Source organism: Dendrobates tinctorius, unplaced genomic scaffold, assembly GCF_039654945.1.
Source record: "Dendrobates tinctorius isolate UK_male_01 unplaced genomic scaffold, ASM3965494v1 ptg000143l, whole genome shotgun sequence".
Taxonomy (NCBI): domain Eukaryota; kingdom Metazoa; phylum Chordata; class Amphibia; order Anura; family Dendrobatidae; genus Dendrobates; species Dendrobates tinctorius.
Window position 1 is genome coordinate 47,244,698 of NW_027361810.1, and position 19,979 is coordinate 47,264,676.

A 19,979-nucleotide genomic window follows, 5' to 3' on the forward strand; every position below is an offset into this window, starting at 1 on the left:
TAATTTTGCCACAAAAAACTGGGAAAACTTATTGACTCCAGTATAAGCCTAAGGTGGGAAATGCAGCAGCTATTGGTGAATTTAAAAAATAAAAATAGATATCAATAAAAACAGGATTTTTTGGGTTGCTTACCGTAAAATCTGTTTCTCGGAGCCTTCATTGGGGGACACAGACACCATGGGTGTATGCTTTGCTGCCACTAGGAGGCTGACACTATGCACAAAAAAATGTTAGCTCCTCCTCCGCAGTATACACCCCACCGACCGGCAACAATTTCCTCAGTTAGTGAGAAAGCAGTAGGAGAAGTAACAAAACAGAATGAAAACAGAACAGACAACTCAACCGTAACCAACCGACAACCATAAGAACAGGAGTTGTAAAACATGGGAGGGTGCTGTGTCCCCCAATGAAGGCTCCGAGAAACAGATTTTACGGTAAGCAACCCAAAAATTCCTGTTTTCTCGTTCGCCTTATTGGGGGACACAGAGACCATGGGACGTCCCAAAGCAGTCCCTGGGGTGGGAAACAAACTTCCATCAGGCCAGCGGACTCACCACCGCGGCCTGCAGAATCCGTCTACCTAGGCTGGCGTCCGCCGAAGCGTAGGTGTGGACTCTGTAGAATTTCACAAACGTGTGAACCGATGACCATGTTGCAGCTTTGCAAAGCTGCAGCGCGGAAGCTCTGTGGCGCACCGCCCAGGAGGCACCCACTGCCCGAGTAGAGTGGGCCCTGATCCCCGGAGGGGCTCCGCGACGCTTAACTCGGTAGGCTTCCAAAATTGCTGATCTGATCCAGCGAGCAATAGTGGCCTTTGACGCCGAGTGACCTTTCCGCGCCCCATCAGGGATAATGAAAAGAGACTGTCTTTCGCAAGGAAGTCGTCCTAGACAGATAGACTCTTATCGCCCTAACCAGGTCCAGCTTGTTCAAGGACCGCTCTCGGGGATGAGTTGGATACGGACAAAAGGATGGTAGCACGATATCCTCGTTGAGGTGAAACGAGGACACCACCTTCGGCAGGAAAGAGGGCGGAGGCCGCAGAACTACCTTATCCTGGTGGAGCGCCAGAAAAGTGGAGCGGCACGAAAGAGCTGCCAATTCCGACACGCGCCAGACGGAGGTGATGGCCACCAGAAAGGCTACCTTCCAAGAAAGGAGAGAAAGGGAAATATCCCTGAGGGGTTCAAAGGGAGGACCTTGCAGAACCTCAAGAACCAGATTAAGATCCCATGGATCCACGGGCGCCCGGTACGGCGGAACCGTGTGAGCCACGCCCTGAAGAAAGGTCTTAACCTGAGGACGGGAAGCCAATGTTTTCTGAAATAGAATGGACAGCGCCGAAACTTGACCCTTCAGGGAACTGAGGGCAAGGCCCGCATCCAATCCTGCCTGAAGAAACGCTAGGACTGAAGGGAGCGAAAAGGACATGGGCGCGATGGCATTGGTCTCACACCAAGTGAAATAGGCCTTCCAAGTACGGTAGTAGATCTTGGAAGATGATGGCTTTCTGGCTCGGATCATGGTCTGAACTACCTGGTCGGAAAATCCGGCCCGTTTCAGAACCTCGGTCTCAACAGCCACGCCGTTAAATTGAGCGGCCGAGAATTGGGGTGGCAAATCGGTCCCTGAGACAGCAGATCTGTTCTGTCTGGAAGCTTCCAGGGGGCGTCCGCGAGAAGGTTGACAATGCCCGCGAACCAAGACCTTCTGGGCCAATTCGGGGCGATGAGAATGACTGGAATTCCTTCTGCCTTGATCTTTTTCAACAGGTTGGGAAGAAGAGGCAGAGGAGGGAACAGGTAGGGAAGGTCGAACTGGGACCAAGGAACGGCCAGGGTGTCGGCGCCCACTGCCAGAGGGTCCCGAGACCTGGACACGAATTGTGGGACTTTCCTGTTGAGGCAAGACGCCATGAGGTCTACATCCGGGGTTCCCCACCGAAGGCAGAGCAGATGAAACACCTCCGGATGGAGGGACCACTCTCCCGCCACGAGACCCTTGCGGCTGAGAAAATCGTCGGCCCAGTTGTCTACGCCGGGAATGTGCACCGCGGAAATTGTCGGAACGGAAATCTCCGCCCAACGAAGAATCTTGGACCCCTCCGCCAGGGCTGAGACACTCAGTGTTCCCCCTTGGCGGTAGACATATGCCACCGCTGTGGCGATGTCTGTCTGAATCCGTACCGGCAGTCCCTTGAGGAGCCTTTCCCAGTGAACGAGAGCAAGATGGATAGCTCGAATCTCCAGAATGTTGATCGGTACTGATTCCCGATCCGACCATCGACCCTGAACAGTGTGGTTGCGGAACACTGCACCCCAACCGAGGAGACTGGCATCTGTGGTTACTATCTGCCAGCGAATGGGAAGGAAGAATCGACCCGATAGAATGAGAGGTGACGACAACCACCAGTTGAGGGACCGCTTGATCCGGTAAGAAGGAGGAACAGGGCGATCCAGGGACCGAGGCGACCTGTTCCACTTCGACAGAATGGCCTGCTGGAGAGGTCTGGCGTGAAATTGGGCAAAGGGAACTGCCTCTATCGCCGCCACCATCTTTCCCAGGACCCTCCTGGCTGTACGGAGGGACGGGAATCGTGAGATCTGCAGTGATCGTACTTCCTGCTGCAGAGAGAGAATCTTCTCTTGTGGGAGAAAGACCCTTGACCGACGAGTGTCGAATAGAAGGCCTAGAAAGACCAGGCGTTGGGTAGGAACCAGACAGGACTTTTTCCTGTTGACGATCCACCCGAAATCGGAAAGAGTGTCCAGGACGATTGACAAACTTTGGTGAGCCTGTTGAAATGAGGGAGCCCTGATCAGAATATCGTTTAGGTACGGGAAAAGAACGAGACCTCTGACTCTCAACAAAGCCATCAACGCAGCCACGATCCTCGTGAAGAGTCTGGGAGCGGTGGCAAGACCGAAGGGCCATGCGATGAGCTGGTAGTGGTGCTGTCTGAGGAGAGAGGCGATAGTCGTAGAGAACCCCGGGACCAAGGCTGGATCCTTTGGAGACCGGGATTCGAAGAAACGATCCCGTGGGAGAGAGACGAACTGTATCTTGTATCCTGAGGATACGACCTCCCTGACCCAAGCGTCCTCTACGGAGGCCAGCCAAACGTCCCTGAAGGAAGGAAGTCGGCCTCCCAATTGGAAAGGCGCCTCGCGTGTCCGACGATAGTCATGCTGAAGTAGACCGTCCAGATCCAGATCTGGACGGTCTGCCCTGGGAAGAGTGGGATCGCCAGGAAGGAGTGGGTCTGAAGGAAACTTTCTTTCTCTCCTGGCGAGCCTGCGGTCTCTGTTGGCTGGAGGAGTTGTCTGCCGTATTGAAACGGCGGAAAGTCCGAAAGGGTCGAAACTGACGCCTTAGTGGAGGTCTGCGAGGATTGGACTGAGGGAGAAGTGAACTCGTGCCTCCGGTGGCGTCCTTAATAATCTGGTCCAACTGGGACCCAAAGAGGCGCACCCCCTGACAAGGCAGGTTAGTGAGGGACTTTTTAGAAGACAAGTCCGCTTGCCAGGCCTTTAGCCAAACTGTACGTCGAATTGCAACTACGTTGCTTGACGCCTGAACTGCACAGGATGCGGCATCCAAGGAAGCGGAGAGAAGATAGTCCCCAGCATGGGAGATCTGATTGGCGAGATCGGTCAAACGCTCCGGTTACGCCTTATCTAAGACGCCTTGACGAAGGTAGTCTGCCCACGTGGCTATGGCCTTTGCTGCCCAGGATGAAGCAAAGATTGGGCACACAGCCGCTGAAGCCGCTTCAAAGGCAAACTTCGCCAGGGATTCTATAATCCTGTCATTAGAATCCTTTAGGGACGCCACGCCTGAAAGCGGGAGAACCGTGTTATTGGAAAGCCTGGACACAGGCGGATCCACTGAGGGAGAGGCCGACCAGTTGTCCGTGAGCTCCTTAGCAAATGGAAAGCGTCTGGTCGGATCCTCTGTTTCCTTGGTAAAAATCTTCCCAAACTTGGAATGGAAAGGAAAAACCCTAGAGGGAGTTTCTGCCCGTCTGAACGAAACCTCCTGATCTGAGGATTTCGCAGGGGAGTCAGCAATATCGAAAGTATGATGGATCGCTGCAATGAGGTTCTGCACTGTGACCTTCATGTTTGCATCCTGGTCTGAATCCAGCTCTAAAATCCCCTCAGATGACCTGTCCGAAAGCGCTTCACCTGACTCGGGAGAGGAGGCCCGAGAGGGAGGCTGCTGAGAAGGGCTATGCGGTGAGATGGGACGAGGAGAGGAATCCGGCTGGGCATCTTGCCTGGGTCTTTTGCGACTAACGCTGGCTGACTCAGATGGAACAATTTGGGACCTGCTTGGCCCTGCTGAAGAGTCCAGGGGCAACTTATCAAGAACGGCCACCAGGGACTGAGACACCTTGGTGAGGTCTGCCACTGATTGAGATAGCGAGGAGGCCCAGCCAGGCATGGGGGGTTCACTCTCACCTGGAGCCGTAGATGGCTCCTGGACGGCGTCAGGCTGAATTGGGATGCTACAATCCAGGCAGAGGGGAGTGGACTGGCCTGTTGGAAGTTTGCGATTGCACGAAGAACATGCAAAGAACTTGACTAAAGTGCAGGGGGGGCAGTAGAGCGGGTACGATCAGACTTAGAGGTAGACATAGTGAAAAGCTGAGGTAATGCTGGAAGGTTGGGGGACAGAGGGCGGAGAAGGGTCAGTCTGCAGTGCAGAGCTACTCACGGTCCGGTGTCCCCAGAAGCGATGCTCTGCGACCTGTCAGTGGATGCAGGTCAGAGCGAAATCCGGCCGATAGACCTCCTGAACGAAAAAAACCAGCTGGCAGAAGATGATCCGGTGACGAGCTGGTGTCCGGCTAACAGGTTGGTAAAATGGCGCCTGCCTGAGAAAGAGCGCGCGTCCAAGAGAGGAGGGAGGGCGGAGCACATTGCAGGGTTAAAATTCACCGCCCTCTAGCCAATAGCAGGCTGGGCAGGTGAAGGACAGGCGGTGGGAGGGCCTGGGAAGAGCGGGAAAGAAAGGGGCGGGGGGCGTGGCCGCGACGCAGCGGTAGGCCCGAAGTGAAGCCGGGGCCTAAATTAGTTGCGGCGGCCGCCTGTCAGCAGGGGGTCGGCGCGGAGGTCAGAAGAAGGGGACGCTGCAGCCGCAAGCCGCTCTCAAGGGGAGGAAAGGAAAAAGGCCCTGTGCTCCCTGTCCCCAGAAAGGGGGAGGGGGAGGGGGGGGGGGGAATGCGGGGCCAGCAAAAAAGAGCATGGTGTACCTATAGATGTAGGGCGACTGCGAGCGACCGCAGCGCCCGCATCCCTGTGCCATTGAAGAGGCCCCCTGTCCGCCGGGAATGAGCAGCCAGGTAATAAAAATCTATACTCACCCATCCCCGATCCGTTACCTGGGTCTGAAGAAGTCCTGCGTCTCATCCAACCGACAGGCTCTGGTAGGCGAGTGGGAGGGAGACTGGCGACAAGGACCCCTGGAGTCGCTGGTACGTCTTGGTGTCGGCGTCCGTCTGGCTGGTCCTGCCGCGGAGAACTGCAAGGATACGGGGTGGCAGTACACGCCGTACTCGCAGACTCCATGTGGGAGTACAGATGTGACTTTTCACTTTGTATCCCTCCGTAGAACCTGTAAAGGAACGACGCACGACGAGGTAGATATGGGTCTAATGAAAGACCCGTGTCCACCTCCTACTGACACTAAGCTAAACTGAGGAAATTGGTGCCGGTCGGTGGGGTGTACACTGCGGAGGAGGAGCTAACATTTTTTTGTGCATAGTGTCAGCCTCCTAGTGGCAGCAAAGCATACACCCATGGTCTCTGTGTCCCCCAATAAGGCGAACGAGAAAGTAAAATTAATTGAGCCCCCATAAGATGTTCAATAGATTATGCCCCCTTAAGATGCTCCATAGATTTTGCCCCCTTAAGATGCTCCATAGATTATGCCCCCATATGCTGCCCCCATAAAATGCTTCATAGATTATGCCCCCCATGTGCAGCCGCTGCTGCTGCATTTAAAAATTAAAAAAAATGACATACTCACCTCTCCATCGCTGGGGGCCAGGTGCCGGTGTCACTGCTGGCACCTGAGATATTCACCTGTCCCCCCGGTCCATCGCTGCTTGCTGCTGTCTGGCACGTTATCTGTCAGTGAGGTTCAGACTGCAGGGGGCGCCGCACACACTAACCACGTCACCGTGCCCTCTGCTGTCTGAAAGTCACTGACAGATGACGTGCCAGACAGTAGCAAGCAGCGATGGACCCTGGACAGGTGAATATTGCTATACTTACCGGTCCTGGCAAGTTCTCTGCAGCCCCCAGCTTCTCCACGATCTCCCTTCCTTCCTTCAGCGGTCACATGGTACCGCTCATTACACTCATGAATATGCGCATATACCACGTGACCGCTGAAGGAAGGAAGTTCGCGGAGAAGCTGGGGCTGCAGAGACGGTGCCAGGACGGGTAAGTATGACCTGACACCCCCGCCCCCCCTTCCCCCTGGTGTATATGACTCGAATATAAGCCGAGAGGGACTTTCAGCCCAGAAAATCTCGGCTTATATGCGAGTATATACGGTAATTCTAGCATTGTCTTCCCCCCTCTCCAATATTCCCCGTATGGGTTTCCTAATAGCTGGGGGTCTCTGAATATGTCGATACCAATAATGTAAACTTTGCTTATTCATCTCTCTTTTACATAGTGTAAAAAAATAAACAAATTATAAAAAATTGATTAAAGGGGTTGTCATCTTTCAGGACAACATGCCTTAGGCCATATTCACATATTCTTGCAAATCAAAGAGCGTAAAACCATTAAAAAAAAAAAAAAAAAAAAAAAAAAAAAGGGAGGATAAAAGTAGTAAATACCTGAATGCCGAAAGGTTGATCTCTGATATTCATATCATCTTTGGCGTACCTGCAAATATATTAAAATATTGGCGTTTTTTTTCCCCAGATTGTGTGTGGAAGCTTTCTGGTTCAGTTCCCTGTGATGTAAGATTTGCCATCTTCTTTTTCACAATAGACATTGTTGCTGTTTAGTGATGAGTGAACATGCTCGGGTAAGGTGTGCAGGCGCGGGGACTTGAACATATTATTCGAGCACGCCGAAGACACTCGGCTAGCACTCAAGCATGCTCAGATAATACCTTATCCCAGCACGATCGCTCAGCACTTTGGGGGTTTTGATGTAAAAGGGTTTTCACAATGTATTTGGCTTGTGTTAAACAAAAAAACCCCACACACACTTAAAATAATATTACGTACTTTTCCCGAGGAGCCATCTTCTGCCACTCGAATTTGTAATCCGTTTCCCCTTCATTCTAAAAGGGATGGAAAAAAAAACAACTTTTTTTTCTGGCCTCCAAAGTGTGATAGGAGAAACTATTTGCTGATAAAGTCACACAAAAAAAAAAAACTCAATCCAACACACTTTAATCATCATTCCTTACAATAAAGGAAAGTGGGAAAAAAGAAAAGTAAACTCTCGCGTGGTGCTTATGGATAAAGAGGGTGTTAGATGAGCAAGCTCGAGTGCTAATAGAGCATCTTCAGAAAACTCTAATTCTGTGTTCGAGTCCTCGCAGCTTCTTGTCTCCCGGCTGTTTGACAGCCACAACACATGCAGGGAATTCCTAACAAACAGACAATCCCTGCATGTGTTGCAGCTGTCGAACAGCCGCGAGACAAACAGCTGCGAGGACTCGTGCATAGTATTCGAGCACGCTGAAGATACTTAGCACTCAAAAGTGTGAAATCTTTTGAATCACTTTGGAAACCATGGGTGGAGAGAAACTGATTCCGGAGGGATGCTGTTTACATGGGTAAGCAATGGATGCTAATGTCTCATTATTGGCTATTGAGGATTTAAGGGAGGGGGGGTGGAGGGAGGGAGGGAAATGGGGGATTGGTTTTATAATGTTTGTAAATATGTCTATGCTCCTTTTTTTGGGCACAATTGTGTGCAATGTCATTTTGAATCTTGTTAATAAAAATTATCTGATTTAAAAAGAAGATACTTAGCACTCGAGCATGCTCAGATAACACTTTATCCCAGCACACTCGCTCATCACTAATAGGCACATGTAGGGGAGCACAAAAAGTAGATACAAGCTGCGAGATCCTCCTTATGGACAATACAACCATGTGTAGGATCCCGCTGGATGTAATGAAATGTATGCATAAGGCTGGTTTCACATTAGCGTTTTTTAGCACAGCGCATTGTGCGCGTCCATGCGCCCCTATGTTTAACATGGCGGGCGCATGGTCTAGCGTTTTAGGCATTTTCGTGCACATGCGTTTTTTGTAGTGTTCGCCTAGGCGTGCCGGACGCCACCTGCTGCATTTTTGGTCCGTCCAACCTGTGTCAAAAAAAACAACACAGTCTATGGGAACGCAGGCGTGCGCATGGACATGCGTACGCCTGCGTTTAAAATCGCATGCGTTTTAAGAGCCAACATGGCTAGAAACTGGTTAAAACGCATGCGCCTAAAAAAGCAAACGCATGCAAAACGCATGATGCATTTTTTGCATGCGTTTCTATTGCGCACGAAATGCTGCGCAAAAAAAGCGCAAATGTGAAACTAGCCTTAAATTGGATCTATGGCTGTGACAATGCAGATATTTAATAATTTTCTTCACTTTGCAAAAACATTCTTAAAACAGCGTTACACAGACAGTAAGACAGTGACATCAAGAGGTAAAAGAGGGTACAAAATATAAAACGTATACTACAAGATACAGCAATCACAATATACCTGACATAGCACACATGCCACATAATCATCAACTTAAAGGGGTTGTCCGGAGCTTTGATATGGATGGCCTAAACCAGTGTCCCCAACTCCAGTCCTCGAGAGAGTTTCCGGGATTTCCTTAGTATGGCCCAGGTGATAATATCATCACCTGCTCAAGCATTAATTCCATCCCCCGTGCAATTCTAAGGAAATCCTGAAACCACGACCTGTTGTGGGTCTTGAGGACTGGAGTTGAGAAACCCTGGCCTAGACCATAAAAATTAATGGGGGCTGAGTTGCAGTACTCTAGAACGGCCACTGCACAGCGCTGTGATGTTTCAACTCCAAACACTTTTTTTTTTTCTTTCCAGCAGCCATGGCATCAGCTGACGGGCAGGCGTCAGGCCCCACTAATCTAATACTGATGACCTATCTTAAGCCCCCGTTACACACGGTGATATCACTAGCAATATCGCTGTAAAGTCACTGGTTTTTGTGACGTTGCAGCGATATAGCTAGCGATATCGCTGAATGTGATACTTACCTCTGACCGGCTCCTCCGCTGGTAATCGCTGGTCGCGCAAGAAGCTCCTGGATCATTTCTCGTCGGCCACTTCCTGCTGCGCTTCCCGTGGCGCCGACGAGCGACGTGTGGAGCCGGGCGGGAGGACGTCAGGATCGCCGCGTCTGACAGGTAAGTAGCGACCCCCGACCCCAGCGATGTCGCTGGTGAGATCTGCCTGTGTGGCAGCTCACTAGCGACCACCTAGCGATGCACCAGCGATCCTGACCACGTCATATCGCTGGTCGAGATCGCTGGTGCATCGCTAGGTGTAACGGTACCCTTAGTGATAAATCATCAGTATCCGTGTCCTGAAATCCATCATTAAGTGCAAAAAATAAAAATTTGTAACAGTATAGGTGCTGTGGTGCATGGAATAAAACACATAGAAAGCAGGATTTCATTTTTATAGTAGTTACCTCTTTTGTTTCTTGAATGATGATGCATAGAAGGAAAAAAAACATAATATAAATTAAAACTACAGCCAGACATCAGCTACATTCATTACAAACAACCTAAGACACCAAGAGTTAGCAAACTAGAAGCTACAGCCCCCCCCCCACAAAAAAAAAGAATTGTAGGTTTTTAACCCCTTTGAGAAGTGGACATTTTTCATTTCCTGCACTTCGCTTGTTGCTAAAACATGATGTTAAGGCTACGTACCCAAATGGAGCTTTTGAGGAGTTTTAGATGTTGCAGAATTTCTGTGACAATTATTTAAATTCGGTCACTCGCACTTTTATCAGGTTCTGGACGCTGTGGTTTTTGGCTGTTTGCTGTGTCATGCTTTAAATAAAGCGACATTGTTTTTGATACTTCTCGGTTTTTTGCTTTGACAAAACTTTATTGCTACACTTAGGTGCAGAGCACATGTGTTTCTGCAGCGGAAATGCACTAAAAAAAACCGCATGTGTAGGTTTTTGGGTTTTTTTTGCATCTAATGCAATAATGTAGAAAAATCCGCACAGTAAACTCAGGGTACCCACAAGGGTTAAAGAAAAAAAAAAAACCAAAATACAGTGGGGATGAGATTTCTATAAATCCCATCCACTTTGCTGGAACTGTTAAGACACTGCGTTTTTGACGTACCAAAAAAATAAAATAAAAATTGATAAAAAAAAACCACACCAAAAGCTCATTATGGGAACTTAGCTTAAATCTGCTCTATGCATCAGTGTGGTTATGGTCAAAGCAAATGTATAATTTTTTTTTTTTTATAAATGAAATATATACCCTTTAAAGGGAACCTGTCAGGAAGATTATGCTCAGTAACCTACAGGCAGTGTCAGGTCGGCCCCATTATACTGATTACAATGATACCTGGGCTAATAAAATCCGTCTTGTGGCTTTTGTTGCTTTTGCGTTAATGATATGCTCGTGCTCCGGGGCGGCCTGTGTATCGGTGCACAGAACAGGACCAGCCCCTGAGCTACAGGCGAATGATGAATGTCACCAAAGGCTCAAACATACAAAAAGTCTGTGTATAATCCTCTAGATTGAGGTTTCCCATATTATATGGTGCTCCTCTCCAGTGAAATGGTCCCGTCATGCTCTGCACAGGAAGGTGAGAAACAGATGTCCCGTAGGTAATGAATGGAGCGAAGGCTTGTGTGCTTGACCTTCAGGCAAAGAGGGAACTCAAGAGCCCCGTTCTGTGGAAAGGTGGGGGGTCCTAGCGGTGGGTTAATCAGCAATCAGATGAAATATCCAAGCATATTTTGCGGTGTTCAAGGTGGTGTTAATATAAAGAGTCACCCAACCCTACCATCCCTGTGTGCTAACTGGTCTAATAAGTAATACGGGTAGCCTTACACTCCCCAAACTTTATACACTTTTCATTGAATTTCTCCAAATATATAATAATTATAAAAGCAAAATGTCCCAATGTATTGGAATATGATATATGGAATACGATAAGCAGCGCACCTTTCTCAGCTCCTGGGGGGGCTTCATACATAAAATTGAGTCCATTTTTCACCTTTTCATCTCCCAGCAGTAATCTGTTAATGCAATGAAGAAACAGAAGGAGAGTCATTCTATGCATTCACATACAGTCTGTCTGCACCTGTTTTAGTTCATCAATGTCCTTCCTGCCAACTGATCACGGCCAGATCCCGTCACTTCATTTTGTGATGGGACTAAAAAGGTTTAAAACCTGCACAATGCTCCCTTATAAGATCTCTGCTTGCTATGTGGATTATTGCTGGACAGAAGAACTACAAAGGTCATCCCTATGTATTTTATTATTTGATAAAAATGATCTATTTACATTTCCACAGTTTTGAAAGAATTTTTACTGTGCAGAATCTTTACCAACACCTGCCTAAAACTTTTGCACAGTACTGTACATTAAGATATGCATGCTAAAAGGATGCCTCACACTGGTAGTCATCACTTACGGGGTTTTGTAAAACACAACCTGTTTATGGCTCACCCGAATCGGGACCCATCCGCAGCGCCCCCCCCCCCGAATCGGGACCCATCTGCAGCGCCCCCCCCGAATCGGGACCCATCCGCAGCACGCCCCCCCCCCCCCGAATCGGGACCCATCCGCAGCGCCCCCCCCCCCCCCGAATCGGGACCCATCCGCAGCACCACGAAGAAAGAACAAATAAAACCCACAACATAAACTTAACAGGGGGTGTAAGGGCATGGTCAGACGGTCATATAACACTGACTGAGATCGGACTGGCCGCGGCTCTCTCTACCAGAGCTGCATAGTAATATATACAGCAATCATACTGGGGTCACCTGCCAGGCTGAGCATTGCGGTCCAAACAGCCATCTGAATGGGTGTTGCGTCCAATGAAAAATACACTACTTACACAGTTATATATGAAACCTACGCCCTATAACAACCATACCTGCAGTATATATTGTATTGTATGTATTAATGGTGGAGAAATTGGCTTTTAATCCACATGTAAATGCGGGAAATGAGTGGCATCCTTGGTGTCGCCACAGGCCTGAATGTTCTACCATCTATTGGCAGCGCTTTGGAAGCAGCGTATGTCCGCTGTGTCTAAAGTGCTGCCAGCTATTGAACGCAGGCGAATCTTCTATGAACCAACACATAGTACGGGTGAAATTTATCTTGTTGAGGCTCGCGTCTGCGCAAGATAAATAGACATGCTGCAGTCTGGAGAGATGTGCCGCATGTCCGTCTCTGCGGGTGTCTCTGGACGCATAGAGGCCATGGGTTTCTTGAAATCCCATCCACTGTGCTGTAACATCTGGCCTCTGCGGGTTCGATGCTGCACAAGTATCCAGCGTCCGATCCGCAGCATTTACTGATCGTGTGCACCTACCCGTACACGGTTTACATCAAGCCAGCACTGGAGCTGATCGGTAGCAGCGCTGACTCTCAGACCCCTGATAGTGGAAAACTCCTTTAACCCCTTTCTGACATCAGATGTACTATCCCGTCCATGGTACCCGGGCCCCTATGCCCATGGATGGGATAGTACGTCTAGCGCGATCAGCGGCGCTCACGTGGTGAGCGCTGCTGATCGCGGCCGGATGTCAGCTGATTATCACAGCTGACACCCGGCACAATGTGTCAGGGGCGGTAACGGACCGCCCCTGACACGTTAACCCCTTGCACACCGCGATCAAACACGATCGCGGTGTACTGGGGGTTAAAGGGAAGCATCGGCAGGGAGGGGGCTCCCTCCGTGCTTCCCTGAGGCCCCCACAGCAGCGCAATGTGCAGCGCTGCTGCGGGGGGCTCCTTCCCTGCAGGTCCCCGAATCCAAGATGATGACGGGGGCCTGCAGGGAGCTGACTCCCTCAGTGCCTGCAAAGCGCAGGCACGAGGAAGCTAAGTGCAGTGCCTGTGACAGATCGCTGATCTGTCACAGTGATCTGTGATGTGACAGATCAGCGATCTGTCACATGACAGTTATGTCCCCCCTGGAACAATGTAATAAAGTTAAAAAAAAAAGTGTAAAAATAAATTTTAGAATAAAATCGTTAAATTAAAAAAAAAATATATATTCCCTAATAAACTCATTTTTTGGAAATAAAAAGAAAAAAAAACCAAAACAATAAAAGTACACATATTTGGCATCGCCGTGTCCGTAACGACCCGCCCTATAAAACTGTCCCATTAGTTAACCCCTTTAGCGAACACCTTAAAAAATAAAAAACGAAGCAAAAAATAATGATTTATTATCAAACCGCCAAACAAAAAGTGCAATAACGCGCGATCAAAAAGACGCATATAAATATCCATGGTACCGCTGAAAACACCATCTCGTCCCGCAAAAAACGAGCTGTCATACAGCATCATCAGCAAAAAAAATAAAAAAAGTTATAGCTCGCAGAATAAAGCGATGCAAAAATTATTATTTTTTATATAAAATTGTTTTCATTGCATGAAAGCGCCAAAACATTAAAAAAAAAGACCTAAGTGAGGTATCGTTATAACCGTACTGACCCGAAGAATAAAAGGGCTTTATCAATTTTACCGCACGCGGAGCGGTGTAAACGCACCCCCCAAAAGAAATTCATGAAACGCTGGTTTTTGTTCATTCTGCGTCCCAAAAATCGGAATAAAAAGCGATCAAAAGAGGTCACGTCCCCGAAAATGATACCAATAAAAACGTCAACTCGTCCCGCAAAAAATAAGACCTCACATGACTCGGTGGGTCAAAATATGGAAAAATTTATAGCTCTCAATATGTGGTGATGCAAAAACTATTTTTACAATAAAAAGCGTCTTTTAGCGTGCGACAGCCGCCAAACATAAAAACCGCCATAAACAGTAAATCAAACCCCCCGTTATCACCCCCTTAGTTAGGGAAAAATAATAAAATTAAAGAAGATGGATTTATTTCCATTTTCCCATTAGGGTTAGGGCTGAGATTAGGGTTAGGGGTATGTTGGGGTTAGGGTTGGAGTTAGAATTGGGGGTTTTCACTGTTTGGGCACATCAGGGGCTCTCCAAATGCAACATGGCCTCTGATCTCAATTCCAGCCAATTCTGCATTGAAAAAGTCAAATGGTGCTCCTTCCCTTCCAAGCTCTGCCATGCACCCAAACAGTGTTTTACCCCCACATATGGGGCATCAGCCTACTCAGGACAAATTGCAAAACAACTTTTGGGGTCCAATTTCTCCTGTTACCCGTAGGAAAATAAAAAATTGGGGGCAAAAATATCATTTTTGTGAAAAAAAATGATTTTTTTATTTTCACGCCCGGGCGTTATAAACTTCTGTGAAGCCCTTGGGGGTTCAAAGTGCTCACCACACATCTAGGTAAGTTCCTTAGGGGGTCTAGTTTCCAAAATGGGGTCACTTGTGGGGGGTTTCCACTGTTTAGGTACATCAGGGGCTCTCCAAAAGCAACATGACACCCACAGACCATTCCATCAAAGTCTGCATTCCAAAACGTTACTCCTTCCCTTTCGAGCCCTGACGTGTTCCCATACAGAAGTTTTCTCCCACATATGGTGTATCAGCGTACTCAGGACAAATTGGACGACAACTTTTGGGGTCCAATTTTTCCTGGTATCCTTGGGAAAATAAAAAAATTGGTGACTAAAAGATCATGTTTGTTGAAAAAATACGATTTTTTTATTTTCACGCCCGGTCGTTATAAACTTCTGTGAAGCACTGGGGGGTTCAAAGTGCTCACCACACATCTAGACAAGTTCCTTGGGGGGGTCTAGTTTCCAAAATGGTGTCATTTGTGTGTGTGTGGGGGGGGGGGGGGGGTTTCACTGTTTTGGTACATCAAGGGCTTTCCAAACGCTACATGGTGTCCGATCTCAATTCCAGCCAAAAACGTCAAATGGCGCTGCTCCCCTTCCGAGCTCTGCCATGCGCCCAAATAGTGGTTTACCCCAACATGTGAGGTATCAGCGTACTCAGGACAAATTGCACAATAACTTTTAGGGTCCTGTTACCCTTGGAAAAATAAGAATTGAGGGTAAAAAGATCATTTTTGTGGAAAAAATATGATTTTTTAATTGTACGGCTGTACGTTATAAACGTCTGTGAAGCCCTTGGGGGTTCAAAGTGTTCACCACACATCTAGATAAGTTCCTTGGGGGGTCTAGTTTCCAAAATGGTGTCATTTGTGGGGGTTTCCACTGTTTTGGTACATCAGGGGCTCTCCAAACGTGACATGGCGTCCGATCTGAATTCCAGCCAATTTTGCATTGAAAAAGTCAAACGGCGCTCCTTCCCTTCTGAGCTCTGCCATGCGCCGAAACAGTGGTTCCCCCCCACATATCAGGTATCAGCATACTCAGGACAAATTGCACAATAACTTTTGCAGTCCAATTTCTCCTGTTACCCTTGGTAAAATAAAAAAAAAATTGAACCTGAATTATTTTTTTTTGCGAAAAAAAGTTAAATGTTCATTTTTTTTTAAATATTCAAAAAATTCCTGTGATGCTCCCGAAGGGTTAATAAGCTTTTTGAATGTGGTTTTGAGCACCTTGTGTCACTTTTGGGTATTTTCTATCATATAGACCCCTCAACGTGGCTTCAAATGTGATGTGGTCCGTAAAAATAAAGTGGTGTTGCAAAAATGAGAAATCGTTGGTCAACTTTTAACCCTTATAACTTCCTAACAAAAAAAAAATTTTGGCTCCAAAATTGTGCTGATGTAAAGTAAACATGTGGGAAATGTTACTTATCAAGTTTTTTTGTGTGCCATATCTCTGTGATTTAAGGGCATAAAAATTCAAATTTGGAAAATTGCAAAATTTTCAAAATTTTTGCCAAATTTCGATTTTTTTCACAAATAAACGCAAGTTATATGAATGAAATTTTACCTCTAACATGAAGTACAATATGTCACGAGAAAACAATGTCAGAATCACCGGGATCCATGGAAGTGTTTCAGAGTTTTGACCTCATAAAGGGACAGTGGTCAGAATTGTAAAAATTGACCCGGTCATGAACGTGCAAACCACCCTTGTGGGTGAAGGGGTTAACATACAAGTCATTTACGGTTGTAAATGTTAAAGATGACGTATTTGCATTCTCATGTTTCCACAATAAGGTCAAGACAATCATCAGGACTATCATAGATCATCATTTCCGCACATTTACAAAAGCAAAGAAAAAAAAAGTTTTTTTAGATCTGTCTGCTGGATGGAGGGGAGATTTTTTGTATCTCACCGGTTGTTGTAAGACTCTTGTTCTTTTACGTATTGTTGCATTAAATCTTCCTGCTTTTTCTTATCATATGAGATTTTCTGCTCGGCCATCCATACCTGGAGATAAATCATCAACAGAAGTTACATTAGTAGGATGGAGAGAAAAAAAGAAAAGTGTTCTTCATTCTCATTTAAATGCCAAAGTCAGAGACACAGAAATCCATCCACTACAGAAGAGCTGTATCAGTGCTGCACCTAACACCGAGTCATGCGGACAGCGACACACTGACATATACTGTGCACCATAGAGCAAAGGTTACATGCAGGAAACATTAAGGCATGTTCACATGTCGCATTTTTGCAGCGCAAAATAAAACGCAGCATTTTACCGTCCCAGCAAAGTGAGTGAGATTCCTGAAGTCTCATGCACGTTGCTTATTTCTTCCTCGCAGATTCAAGCCGTTTCATATCTGCAGCATTTTTCTTCCATTTATCCTCAAGAACTTTTTTTTTTTGCACGAAGAGTTGTCAGATCTGAATGATGCCATTTATTTCATTATACAATTTACATAAAAACAGGAGAAAAAAAAAATCCATTTTTTTTTTTTTTTTTTTTTTAAATGCAAACTTGTCTTTACCAAGTTCATTGGCAAAAATAACCTGGCAACAAGATTCGTCAGGTCAGCAGGATTCTGGCAATACTAAACTTGCTTTTTTTATTTTTAATATTTTTATTTTTTTAAGGCCAAATTCCCACAATTCAATAACACATCAGCTTTCCCTCTGCGGAGTGCTCCGCAGACGAACCAATAACGGAGCAGACCCATTCTTACGAGCGCTCGGTTGTCGGCTAGTGTTAGCACGCTGGATATACAACGAACATCAAAAGTGCTGCAGGGAAATTGGCATGGGGACAGAACGAGGGTATAAATTAAGGTCTCGGCCCCATCACTCTGTAAACAGGGGAGGATGGACTTGCATGTCGCTGATTGGTGCTTGTAAAGGGACAAAATCAGCCAGTAGTATGCTCAGGCGACTGGCTGCAGCGGTTATGTGTTAGTTGGCAGCCAGCAAAAATCCACAGAGACGATAGATCCTCAGCGCTTAATTAGAACAGTGTGTGCATGGTCTCTGCACACCAGAAATGTAACAGAGCATTGAAACCCCCCAAGTGTATGACTGCGGGGGTCCGACTCCTGAGACATCAGTGACCAGCTGGGGGGTTTGGGTCATCAGGGCGCCAAGGTAGATGCAGCAGTAATGTAGATGAAAACAGTCCGCGATCTCACTCATGGATTGGAATTACAAATCAGTAATATTCACCTTTCATTCTCCTGGTGGACCAGGCGTTATGTGACCGCTGCAGGAATCACCAGCCACAGCGGTCACATCGTAGCTAGAGAATGGCAGAAGAATAATGACTACTTTTGTTATTTTTATATCATTGTAAACAAGGTCTGGGGTCTTGACAGACTATTTAAAGGGAGTCTGTTGCCATGACAACGGAGACTGAAAGGCAATAGTAGGAGTTAGGGGTATACCAGCGCGTGGATCCACAACGTCCCCCCCACCCAAAAACCCAATAAGGGGGCTGCAAACACAGCACGCCCCGCTCCTGTTGCGTCACATGATCCCTCATCAGCCAGTCAGGATACTGCATATAGGAGACCTGGAGGTAAAGTCACATGATTAATTCTGAGTTGCTGATTGGTTAGAAGGGGTCATGTGATGCCACCACACCAGGAGACGCCATATGTCCCTCCCATGATGAATAACGTAGCAATTCGCCGCCTCTCCGGCCCGGACTCCTCACTGTGAGCCCCGGACACCGCTCACCTTCTTTATGTTGGACTTGGAGGCAGGATGGAAATCCTTCTTACACATGAAGTTAGCAAACGACTTCCCCATGGTCACTAAGCGTCACCGGCGGAGGCCCGGTCCTCAGCACACACGGGGTGACAACGGCGTCTCCACGTCCCGCGGCCACTCGGAAACCCCTCCTCCTTCAGAGTAGGCGTGAGATCCTGGACACTCACTGCGGAAGGACCTTTGATGACGTCGCGACCATGTAATCACCCAGTGGGAGGAGTCAAGCTCAGGACTGCCGACTTTAGTGGTTGCTACTAGCGCCTAACAGGCTGGAAGGTGTTACGTCAGCGGTCACGTGGCGGCGAAAATCACGTGACCCTATATAATCGCGAGTGTCGCTAATGTTCTGAGTGGTGCTGACTGAGGGAGGAGGAGAGGGAGGGTGCGGCGAAAGCGCCATAGGGGAGTCAAGTGGTGGGGCAGCGGTGTGCAGGCTAAAGGGTGGTCCTGGGGGTGTGACGGGTGCAGCAGGTGGACCTTGGTGTGTGCAACGGGTGATCCTTTGGGGGGGTGAGTATGTATAAACATGCGGGCTGTCACGTGACCAGCATGTGTTCTGCAGGTCTGGGGCAGACGCTGACAGCTTGGGGCTCCTGTGCAAGACATGTGTCTGGGACCCCTGCATTTATGGTGACAAAGCTACAGATTATATAATCTCTTACATGGTCCTCTTTATTACGTATATTACCATCCTTTATTACACAGTGCCCTCCCTTGTCATATACAGCACTGTCCCTTATTACACAGTGCCCTCCCTTGTTATATACAGCACTGTCCCTTATTACACAGTGCCCTCCCTTGTCATATACAGCACTGTCCCTTATTACACAGCGCCCTCCCTTGTCATATACAGCACTGTCCCTTATTACACAGCGCCCTCCCTTGTCATATACAGCACTGTCCCTTATTACACAGCGCCCTCCCTTGTTATATACAGCACTGTCCCTTATTACACAGCGCCCTCCCTTGTTATATACAGCACTGTCCCTTATTACACAGCGCCCTCCCTTGTTATATACAGCACTGTCCCTTATTACACAGTGCCCTCCCTTGTTATATACAGCACTGTCCCTTATTACACAGTGCCCTCCCTTGTCATATACAGCACTGTCCCTTATTACACAGTGCCGTCTTGTTATGAGGCGCGCCGTCCTTGCATATCGGATTATATAGCGCCCTCTTTTTTTTTTTATTACATGCCATCCTCTCTTGTTAGATGTATAATGCAATGAATGTTGATGGAGGAGCTGATGGACTGGTCTTCTGGTCAGATGCCCCCCCCATCAGCAGTCATTTTATATCTAGCAAGAGCAGACTATGTAATAAAGCGGGCGCTGTGAGTAGCAGAAATAGCGAGCATATGCTATGTAAGGAAGGGATAGTGCTGTGTATAACAGCAGAGGGAACTATATATTACGGGCCCACGGCATGTACTACTACATAATAAGGTACAGGGATGTACATAATAAAAGAGGAAACTATGTAAGGCTAGTTTCACACTAGTGTTTATTTCCTACGGCGCCGCTAAGCCCCGCCCCCTCCCGGCTCCCTGCCCGCCCCATCCGGTCATCGGTGCCTACTATCGCACATGGATGCTTGCGATCTGCGCACCCTATCTTTAGCATAGGGTGCGCAGATCGTGCGCTGGCCATGCGCTAGTACGATTTTAGCGTGCGCTGCGCACTTTTGAAGGTGTGCCGGTGTGCGCCGAA

General features: G+C 47.7%; 2 protein-coding genes across 2 annotated transcripts in view; one reads left to right on the forward strand and one right to left on the reverse strand.

The window, feature by feature from the left end:
• CIRSR (corepressor of RBPJ and splicing regulator) overlaps nucleotides 1-18,470 on the reverse strand; it is a 45,884-nt gene extending 27,414 nt beyond the window's left edge. Inside the window, exons 1-6 of the mRNA XM_073545923.1 lie at nucleotides 18,235-18,470; nucleotides 16,421-16,515; nucleotides 11,214-11,287; nucleotides 9,707-9,717; nucleotides 7,257-7,312; nucleotides 6,858-6,906 (exon numbers count right to left, since the gene is read on the reverse strand). Coding sequence (XP_073402024.1) covers nucleotides 6,858-6,906; nucleotides 7,257-7,312; nucleotides 9,707-9,717; nucleotides 11,214-11,287; nucleotides 16,421-16,515; nucleotides 18,235-18,306 — 357 coding nt within the window. The 5' untranslated portion in view covers nucleotides 18,307-18,470. The remainder of the gene's footprint in view (nucleotides 1-6,857; nucleotides 6,907-7,256; nucleotides 7,313-9,706; nucleotides 9,718-11,213; nucleotides 11,288-16,420; nucleotides 16,516-18,234) is intronic.
• Nucleotides 18,471-18,615: 145 nt separating this feature from the next.
• The window catches only part of SCRN3 (secernin 3), a 42,102-nt gene continuing 40,738 nt past the window's right edge, over nucleotides 18,616-19,979 (forward strand). The window contains exon 1 of the mRNA XM_073545921.1: nucleotides 18,616-18,777. The gene's annotated coding sequence lies outside the window, so the exon portion shown is untranslated. The remainder of the gene's footprint in view (nucleotides 18,778-19,979) is intronic.